This window comes from Orbicella franksi, chromosome 8, assembly GCF_964199315.1.
Source record: "Orbicella franksi chromosome 8, jaOrbFran1.1, whole genome shotgun sequence".
NCBI lineage: Eukaryota > Metazoa > Cnidaria > Anthozoa > Scleractinia > Merulinidae > Orbicella > Orbicella franksi.
This window is the reverse complement of record NC_138152.1, coordinates 24,691,375-24,702,243: the sequence shown is the minus strand read 5'-3', so window position 1 is coordinate 24,702,243 and position 10,869 is coordinate 24,691,375. Positions and strand designations below refer to the sequence as shown.

The following is a 10,869-nucleotide window of genomic DNA, read 5'->3' as shown; positions in this document are numbered from 1 at the left end:
TCAGCACTGACATGGTCAAAGTGGATGGTCGAGTCCTTCCCGCACCTAGACTCAACCTTGGCCCACAAGACCAGCCACTGGTTCCACGGGATGGTGCGTGGGACATGCGAAACAAATCACTCCATGAGGGAGCTCGCATTCAAACCTGGGCTTTAGCTTGTTTTGCGCCTTTCCGTTGGTGTAATGAAGGTCACCTGAGAAAGTTTTGTCAGCAAATGGCGTCTGTGTCCAGTGGAGAGGGAATGAGAATGACAGAGGAGCCCACTGTTGTGAGATATGCGAGGGATAAAAATGAGGTAAGAATTCTGTTTCCGTAAAGTGTTACAGTGTGTACAAAGGTTGTCAGTGGCTTTTGTCAAAGTTGATTCGACAAGCTAAGAATGCCAAAAAACACTTCGGAAATTAAATTAGCAGCCTCTTTTCAAATGTAACGTTCAGAAAAAAAGCGAGATATCACCGAAACTAGGCAAAAACAACAACAACAAATTGGCAGTGTCTGCCCTCGAGAAGGCAAAATACTGAGAGAGGTCATCAAAAGGGTCCTCCAACATCGCTGACTGTACATTTGAGATAACTGTGCACTCGCCCTTTGAAGTCATAAGTGGCTTGTCAGTGAATTGACGACCAACCAGTGCTGAAAGATTGAACGGTCATTTAAACATAATTTTACTTCTTTATATGATTAGGTGGAAAGACTGTTTTGCAATTGGGCAACAGACCTTCCCGAACTACAGCTTATTATGGCTGTTCTGCCAGAGAAATCTAAAGATCTATACTCAGAGATAAAACGAGTGGGCGACAATGTGATTGGAATTCCAACCCAGTGCGTTCAATCGAAACTTGTACAACAAGCGAAACCTCAAGTCTGTGCCAATATCTCTTTGAAGATAAACTCCAAACTAGGTGGAATCAATCAAGTTATTGATCCGTCAGAGAAGTCACCTGTCTTTAGAGAACCTGTCATCATCTTTGGTGCTGATGTAACACACCCTTCTCCCACTGAAAATGGGATTCCATCTATCGCTGCTGTTGTAGCCAGTATGGATAAAGATGCAACCAAATACTGCGCACGGGTTCGAGCGCAGAGACACGAGAAGTCAGGAGGTGCTCAGGAAATTATTAAAGATCTGGCAGTCATGGTGAAAGAGCTTCTTATCGAGTTCTACAAAGCCAACAGGAAACGTAAGCCGTCCAAGATCATTTTCTACCGTGATGGAGTCAGCGAGGGTCAGTTTGACCAAGTTCTTGTTCATGAAGTGCGTGCTGTTCAGGAGGCCTGTATGATGCTGGAAAAGGAATATCGCCCAAAAATTACATTTGTTGTGGTTCAGAAGCGGCATCACACAAGACTATTCTGTGAAGACAAACGAGATGCCTCAGGCAAAGCTCAGAATGTACCTCCAGGCACCACTGTGGACAGTGGTATAACACACCCATATGAGTTTGACTTCTATCTGTGCAGCCATTTTGGAATTCAGGTAAGTTGATGCTATTTAAATGGGGAAACGTTCCTTGAAAGCGTAACTTAAAGAGAAACTCTAGTTCGCTTTACAATGGATTGTGATGAACAAATAGCTCTCTTTTTCCTATTGTAACAGAGGTTTTTAGAGAAACCATTTACTGAGCCAATTTCAGGTTACGTTTCTTTCAGTTGATCCGTATCAAGAATTATGATCCAGGATGAAGGAACCGCTGAATCTATTGTGAGCAAGGATTCATCAGTTGCTTCGATGAACTATGACTAGGCTGGCCTTAGCTTAATCTTGGATCATAGGTTCTGATCTAGAGCATCTCAAAGAAACGGACCGTTAGACTTGCTTGTGAGGACCCTTGTCACTCTTTGAGCAACCAGTCATTAATTACGCCTGCCGGTCTGTCTGTCTTCCTTTCTGTGTGTTTGTTTGTTTTTTTGTTTGTTTATGTTTGTGTATGTATGCCTGCCTGCCTGAGTGTCGGTCTGTCTGTCTGTCTGTCTGTGTTCTTTATATACATCTCACTTGCATGTCGCTTTAGATTTCCCTCTTTTTCATCTCTGTTTATATATCTATTTATTCTGTTTTTTTTAACTTGCAAATTGTTCCCGTTATTCCCGCACCTGTTTTCTTATTATTATGTGTGTTAAACATCAAGCTTTATTACATGACTGTAATCTTCGTTTACGACAATGTATTTAATCGGAGGTAATCCCAACACTGTTCCGTCAGATTCGCAAACTGTAAAATAGTTTTACCATGAAGGTTACTGATTTCTCCTCAGGGAACAAGCCGACCCACACACTATCACGTCTTGTACGACGACAACGCCTTCACAGCAGACGCACTTCAACAGCTCACTTATCAGCTGTGTCACGTATATGCACGGTGCACTCGTAGTGTCTCCATGCCAGCCCCTGCCTATTATGTACATTTGGTGGCGTTCCGAGCCAGACACCACGTGACCAATGGGAGGTAGGTCTTTTGAGGCAAGATTTTTTATCAAATTCTCTACGTACCTCTTCGTGGCCTAGTTTGTTTGTTTTGTAATTCCTCTCGTGTTTAACTTTTCAGGAGCGGTGATACTGTAGATTTGGAGAAGTCTGCAAAAGCCATTCAAGTCAGCGACAAAATGAAAGGAGTGATGTATTTTACGTAACGAATCGACACGACAACACTCCACTCTATTTATAGCTAAGGTTATTAAATTTAGACTGCCCAGGATATTGATGCAGAGATTCAGTTGTTATCTAAATCATAGATAATAGAGGGAATGGTTAGCAAACCTGGTATAGCTCTTTGTTGTATATTTTCGTTGGCTATTTTGGGGGTTGACTGCCCAAAACCTGGCAAAATACATAAGGTTGCTATGTGTGCTCGTACAACTGACCATTAGAAGCATACCGATTATTGTGACGATAAGGTTTTCTCGGTAAGCTATTGTGACGATTAAGTTTTTCCTGCAACACTGTAAATTTCGGACTGAACGGACACTTGAACTGACAACTGGGGAATCTAACTCTGGAGAGCACTGCTTGGCTGCGGGAACGGAAATTCGTCACGATTTCCTGGTACACGAGGATCTACTTCAATGGTCTTCAATACGGACGTCAAGGAAGAGACATAACTTGGTCCAACAGTAGTTTATTCTGCACTCTAACGTTGAGGGTGAAACTGACATACTCGGCGGAGTAGCCGCTGTAAAATCGTAACGATGTAGCCGATGTAATCGACGTAATCGAAAAAGCTTTACAAACGCACTTGCTTATATATCATCCTTTACACGTCAAGTGTTTATAATATGCTAATGTAACTTCAAGTATACAATACGAGCGGAAAGTACTTAATTAAGATAGCGAATTCTAATCAACACCACGAGGCTTCCAAAATTAAAAATAGAGTGCTAGGATTAAAATTACACAGGCTGAGATTAAGATAGACAAACTTAGGAAATTAAAAGTGAGATACTTGAATTTGAAATTCTGAATTGGTGTTACCGACAGCAAGGAAAAATTATCCTATGAATAGAAAGCATTAAAACTCCATTAGTGAAAAGTAGTTCAGCTGGCTGGTTTCTAAGGGAGCGGAAGGTAGATTTTAATAATGAAAAGAAACTCAAATGACCCGATAACGAACTACTTGTTTTCTAAATGAAAGTTAGTGAAACAGCGTTGCACACGCTCAGGTGTACAAAGAATCGGCAAAGTACAAAGTAGAACAATAACTTAAGATTTCTAGCTGTTAACTGAAAAGAGGCTACCGTTAGGTTTTTTCTATAATTTTCCAAATAATAAAGAATTGTCTGTGGAACGGCGAATTTTCTCATAACATTATGTAATTCATGCATAGTCAATGAGCATAAAACAGAAGATGTGCAGGGTCAAAGACCATAAATCTTGTTTGCTTCTTTTTTGTTTAGCGGGTTCCCTCTGTTAACTATGTCTAAATGTGTAAATTGTGAATTACAAGGACAGCATATAGCAGGCCAAAAATCCAAGTAATCACATGCGTAGAGCAGTGCGTAGTGTTAAAACGAACTCGACAAAATAAATGCAAGAACTTCTGACTACGATATAAACAGAGTTTAATTGACAGAGATCAATGTTCCATACAAACTCAAATGAAATGAATCACGTGCCAAGACGAAGGTAGAATTAAACCACGTGCTGTAAGCTTAGCCGTAAGTCGTATGATGTAAACCGATGCCGGTTCGAACTGAAATACAATAACGAAAATAGAAGCTAACGTAATTTGGTTTGCACACGCACTGAAATTGACTTGATAGAATAGACGAGTAACAGTGTATAGAGAAACTATGGCCTAATGCCGAGTAGAAGTTGACGCAATGAAATCTGCACTTGAACTGACCTAACCGAGGAAAACCTCGTGGATATATCTAACCGGAGAACACGTACGCAAAACCTAGCGGTTATGACTATTTCCCTAACGGACATAGCAGCTGAGGGCTGGTCAACCACAGTAGATTAAATAAGTAAGTAAGGCCTTGTTTGAAAGTGACAATTACTTGATAACATCTACGGTAAAGTAAGTTCCTGCGACAAAAAACGAATTAACATCACGTTTCAAAACCAACATAAATAACTTGATTTCGATATAGGGCTCCAGCTTTAAAACAAAAAGCAGAGAAATAAGAATCAAAATACGTTGACTTTGTCTCTAGTCATAAACAAAGTTGAAAGACCTCCAAAACTCACCAGGCTTATTAGTTATAGCGCAAGCCTCGGCCATCTCGATCGTTAATAACTACTTATTAACCGAGAGTGAGGTATTTACGGGAAGATCTTAAACCATGCCGTATTGAGCGAGCAATAGCGAGGTCAATATTGCAAAAGGACCGAGCGTTCAAGGTTAGCACGTTGTTTAATATATAGCTTTTTGCTCAGACCTTCCAGGCCCGTGATCGGCCCTTGGGCATTACGGGAGAATTACGCCCCACACTTAGTCAATAAGAATTCGCGTTAGATCGGCTAGAAACGCAAACCATGTAATAATATGAGCATAATTAGAAGATTTTACTACATGCGTTGTTTTGTCATGTTAGTCACCGAAGAGCGCCTTTTGTTCCTACTGTTTTTTTAACCGCGATTTTTTTAACAGTTAGTTTTTGCTATAAAGTTATGGTTAGGGTTGGCTCTGGGTTACTTGTAGTTATCTTTTATTTGGTCCGGGCAATACTAATTATGAATAATGCATTAATGCATTTTTAACTTTCTGACTGGTTGACTGAATCGGTTTTTAGCCATTATACCTATGTTTGATCGTATAGTAGAAGGCCACCGAGAAATACCGGAATTATTCATCGGAACTAGCTAGAGCTTGATAGAAACATTAAATCGAAAAGACTTCCGTTACTAATTTCGTCTGGGTCTTCGAATGTCTCCACCGAGCGAGGAAAATCGAGAAGTGGTTCACCCATTCCCACCTCCGAAGATTTTTTTTTTTGGCAGGCCGCTTTTCAGGAAAAGACCTCCGCTAGAGGAACGTAACGAATGAGTTAAACCAGCGAACGGAAAAGACAGCGCTTTTCTAATTTTATCTACAAGTGCATCCCAGAAGATACTTTGACGCAGGGGCGAGATTAGGGGGAAGGTGCAGGGGGTGCGCACTCCTCCCTGGGATAAAGTCCTCTTCGTATTCACTTTTAAAATTTTGTTTACCTCACCAGTCAGTTACGCCATTCCTTAGTGGTGCAGCCCCTCCTAAGAGAAATCCTGGATCCACTCCTGTGACGGCTAACTAGTGGCGTTACGTCCTGAGCACGCGAAGTCAGAATAAAATCCTTGACTTACACCTCTAAGCGAGACGACAAGCATCCCTTACATTTACAGAGGAGAGTCTCCAGGGCGGGAGGGAATACAGGGAATGTACGGGGACCAACAAGGATTGTGGAAGGGGACTTGCCGTTTGCAAGTAGGAAGAATAGGAGAAAGACGAAACAACTGACCTGGAAACGCACGGAGAAGAGAACTTCCTGAAGGTTATAGCGCAAGGAATCGCTGGGCAGAACTAACGGGAAAAGCAAGGGAAAGAAAGTTGATGTATAGTCTCCTCATCGATGACACAAGTTATTAATGCCGAAATCGAGAATTTATCTATTAAAAAAACCTCGTACACTCGGGTAAATTAAGGCATGGGTCAGCAGTTATATTCCTCAAAAAAGTTAGGGGGTGGTCTACCTTCTGAGGCTTTGTTCATAACAATATAAACTTTTGGTAGACAAATACATCTCCTAAACTGATTATTTTTGACCTGTCGAACTTATGCAAATTAGGCCACGTGACTTGATACGGCCAAAAAATCGTGGACAATTTTTAAGCAAGAATGGGCGCAGTTTGTAAAAAGAAGATTTCAATTGAACTGGTGCAGGACAAGTCCTAATGACAACAGCAAAGGAACTATGCCTGGTAACTAATGAATATTTCATTGCTTTGGAAATAAACTGTTTCTTTTACCAGTACTCAGTCTCCCAATAAACGTTTCCAAGCGCAGAAACGATAATTCTAATGGCCCTAAAATCATGAAACTAACATCAAAGTTTAAGGAAATAATAAAAGTGTTCCCATTTCACAAAAGAGATATTTTGACTTTAAGAGGTCACGTGACATGACAGGAGCCCACTGTTGTGAAATATGAGAGAGATAAAATGACGTAAGAATTCTGTTTCCTTAAAGTGTTATAGTGTGCACAAAGGTTTTCAGTGGCTTTTGTCAAAGTCAATTCGAGAAGACTGACAAAAGACACTTCAAATAAACCAGCATCCTCATTTTAAACCTAACGTTCAGCAAAAAGCCAGATATAACCGAAACAAAAACAAACCAAAACAAAGCAAAACCGTTTTCAATGCCTGCCCTCAAGAAGGAAAAACACTAAGGGAAGCCATCAAAAGGGTCCTCCAACATGGCGGACTGAACAGTTATAAGTGGCTTGATGGGTATTGACGACCAACCAGTGCTGAAAGATTGAAGCTTTTACTTAATCATTTGATTAGGTGGAAAGACTGTTTTGCAAATGGGCAGAGGACCTGCCCGAACTACAGCTTATCATGGCTGTTTTGCCAGAGAAATCTGAAGATCTTTACTCAGAGATTAAACGAATTGGCGACAATGTGATTGGAATTCCAACCCAGTGCGTTCAATCAAAACTTGTGCAACAAGCGAAACCTGAAATCTGTGCCAATATCTCTTTGAAGATAAACTCCAAACTAGTTGGAATCAGTCAAGTTATTGATCCGTCAGAGAAGTCACCTGTCTTTAGATAACCTGTCATCATCTTTGGTGCTGATGTAACACACCCTTCTCCCACTGAAAATGGGATTCCATCTATCGCTGCTGTTGTAGCCAGTATGGATAAAGATGCAACCAAATACTGCGCACGGGTTCGAGCGCAGAGACACGAGAAGTCAGGAGGTGCTCAGGAAATTATTTAAGATCTGGCAGTCATGGTGAAAGAGCTTCTTATCGAGTTCTACAAAGCCAACAGGAAACGTAAGCCGTCCAAGATCATTTTCTACCGTGATGGAGTCAGCGAGAGTCAGTTTGACCAAGTTCTGGTTCATGAAGTGCGTGCTGTTCAGAAGGCTTGTATGATGCTAGAAAAGGAATATCCCCCAAGAATCACTTTTGTTGTGGTTCAGAAGAGGCATCACACAAGATTGTTCTGTGAAGACAGACGAGATGCCTCAGGCAAAGCTCAGAATGTACCTCCAGGCATCACCGTGGACAGTGGTATAACACACCCATAAGCGACCACCTCCGAAATTCGAAAAAGTGGTCGTACGTAAAGCTGGTCGCTTACAAGAATGAGCTCTCGTAAGCGGCCGCGTGGTAAGACAATCGAGGGTGGTGGCGTAAGCCCCGGACAAACGATCGCAACATTTCAACGCAACATATCGCAACATTGTTGGAAGCAAAATGTTGCGCGCTTTTGATCACCCTGTTTCGATGTCCTGAGTATTGTTGGGTAAAGTTTGAAACTGGTCAAATTTTTCATGCAACATTTGTGGATGTAGCATGATGTTCTAGTCGTTTGGCCAGGTTCGTGCAACAATGTTGCGTCCGGGAATGCGCACTAGTTCGATGTTCAATACCCAGCAAGTCGCAACACGTCGCAACAGGGTGGCCAAACGCGCGCAGCATGTTGCACCCAACAATGTTACGATAGGTTGCGTTCAAATGTTGCGATCGTTTGGCCGGAGCTTGCAAATCCTGGGCGAAGAATGTTGGGATATGTTGTGTTGAAATGTTGCCATTTTTTGGATGAAACTTTACGAGAGCTTCAGAAACTCAATGATTCGCAAAGATAAAACAAAAGATTTATGTTTAACGGGTGTCTTTATATCTGACATAGACACGGCTAATTTTTACGTTCAATTTTTTTTTTTTGACAAAAATAACCATCAGCGCAGTGTGCATTTTTATTAAAGTGTTGATGTATATGTAAAAGATTCTGAGTGGTCGCTTACAAGAGTTTAAAAACAAAGGAAAAGTTCAGTTGGGTAATCCAAGAGAGTGGTCGCGATCGCTTACGGCGCGGTCACTTGCAACAGCTTTTCACTACAAAGTTTAAATCACAGTTCAAACGGGGTTTCACAAAGGTGGTCGTAACCAGAGCTGGTCGCTTACGAGATTGGTCGCAAGGAGAGCTTTGGCTGTATGTAACGTTTGGAAAAGTTTTTTTTTGCTACTTTAACTCAGTGGGAAACTCCAAGTTGCCTAACCGTGGGTTGTGATGAACAAGTTACTTTCTTTTTTTTAAATTTATTGTAAAATAGCGTATTACAAATAAACCATGAAATTAAAAAAATCTTAGGTAACGTGCGTTTTGGAAGATTTGGATCAGGATAAATATCGATTTGTGATCCAGGATCACTAAGATCATGGTGTATCAAATGACCTGGTGTATTTGCTCTGGACAATGATTCCTTGGTTCCTTTGATGCGCCATGATCCGAGTGATCTTGGATCACAAGCCTTTTCTTGGTCATCCTAAAGGAACGCAACATTAGACCTGCTGGTAAAGACCCCTGACACTCATCAACCAGTAATCTAATCAGTTTGTCTGTCTTTCTGTGTCTGCTTTCTTGTTTGATTTTTGTGTATGCCTTTTTTATGCGTTTCCCTATCTATCTGTCTGTGCGTCTATTCTGCTTGTCTGCCTAACTGACTGACTGTCTTTGTCTATCTGTCCCCTCTAAACGCATCCCACCCGCTTATCTTTTTAGAAGCAGCCGATCAGTTCATTCCCTCCTTTCCTTGCCTTTACATATTAACTTAGTTTCTGCTGACCAAGTTGTTTACTGGTAATATAAACGTTCTTCTTCTTCCTTTTTTTTTTTTAATTAAACTTTTAAGATAATTTCCCTCTCCTCCCACAGTCCTTCTCCTCTTATATATTTTTTATATTTTTTTTAAATAGTTTTATTTTAAATTGTAATTAGTTAGGAATTGTAATTAGTTAGGAATTTTTATTTTATACGACCACATCAGCTCTGCTAAAATGTTTGATTATTAAAATTTTATTATCATCATCATCATCGTCATCATCATCATCATTATCATTATCATCATCATTTTTGTTAGACATTAGCTTATGCATTACCTAACTGTAATCTTTGTTTTAGACCAGGTATTTACCTTGCTCAGACTTTCAGGCTGTAATTTTACCGTGAAGGTTATTGGTTTCTCCTCAGGGAACAAGCCGACCCACACACTATCACGTTTTGTACGACGATAACGCCTTCACAGCAGACGGTCTTCAACAGCTCACTTATCAGCTATGTCACGTATATGCACGGTGCACTCGCAGTGTCTCGATGCCAGCCCCTGCCTATTATGCACATTTGGTAGCATTCCGAGCTAGACACCAGGTTTTTTTTTTTTTTTTGTGGCAAGATTTTCGGCAAGTTTTCTACTCTCGTGGCCTTGTTTGTTTGTTTGTTTGTTTTAATGGTTGTCGTGTTCAACTTTTTAGGGGCGGCGATACTGTAGATTTGGAGAAGTCTGCAAGAGTGTGGAGGCAACAGCCATGCTTTTAAGTATAGGATGCCAAAAGTATCTAAGGACGTTTTTAAGTTTTCTTTTTTTCCTAGATCAATAACAGAGTGGAACCTACTGCCCGCTGACTTAGTAAATTGCAAGTCATTATCTGATTTTAAGTTAAATTTAGGAAAACACGTGAAATGAGTAAAGTAAATTGTACTTAAGAATTATTTTTTAATTATCCTTTTTATCTAGCTTATGCATATGTGCATATATGTTTGGTACAGTTGATGTAATGTCTTGCGGGACTTTATCAACTAAATAAATGTAGATGTAGATGTAGATGTCAGCGACAGAATGAAAGGAGCGATGTATTTTACGTAAAGATTCAGCCGGATAATTCTGTGTAAATAAATGTAACTTGAAATATCAGGAATAGAGAAAAGATGAAAAGATGGAAAAATAGACAGGTAATAATACATGAACATTATCGTCATCATCATCGTCGTTGTCATCATGAAATCCTCATCATCGTCATCATCATCATCATCATCATTGTCCTTTTCCCTACAAGGGAAATATGACCTTAAAATAATAGTACATTAAAATGTAAATGCTTCGATAAAGAGATCAGTAGCGACTGTTTATAGGAAGACATTTCCCGATTTTTACAATGTAAAATAATAGAATACTAAAATAATGGAAACAGAAGACGAGAGACAATACTGCACCAAAATACAAGACTCCCAAGCAATGGTTAAACAATATGATCTGATTTGTGCCAGTGTCCGGTACCCGGAGAAGGAGCTGGGATTTTTTTGATAGTGCTGTTGCGTTTTTGTCAGACTTACAGTGGAAAACGAAGCGTTATGTAATTGTATTCAGGTTGTAAGTACGAAC

General features: G+C 40.3%; 1 protein-coding gene and 1 pseudogene across 2 annotated transcripts in view; both read left to right on the top strand.

The window, feature by feature from the left end:
- Nucleotides 1–10,150, top strand: part of LOC145495822 (protein argonaute-2-like) — a 34,278-nt gene extending 24,128 nt beyond the window's left edge. The window contains exons 10-13 of one of the 2 annotated variants that reach the window (XM_081475407.1): nt 1–296; nt 687–1,478; nt 9,681–9,857; nt 9,962–10,150. The exon at nt 1–296 is cut by the window's left edge and continues 58 nt beyond it. In XM_081475407.1, coding sequence (XP_081331533.1) covers nt 1–296; nt 687–1,478; nt 9,681–9,857; nt 9,962–10,087 — 1,391 coding nt within the window. In that variant the 3' untranslated portion in view covers nt 10,088–10,150. Of the gene's footprint in view, nt 297–686; nt 1,479–2,256; nt 2,448–2,546; nt 2,893–9,680; nt 9,858–9,961 lie in introns of those variants that run through there. The other variant, XM_081475408.1, reaches the window with a different exon arrangement.
- Nucleotides 4,102–8,821, top strand: LOC145495728 (protein argonaute-2-like; annotated as a pseudogene).
- Nucleotides 10,151–10,869: the final 719 nt, after the last annotated feature.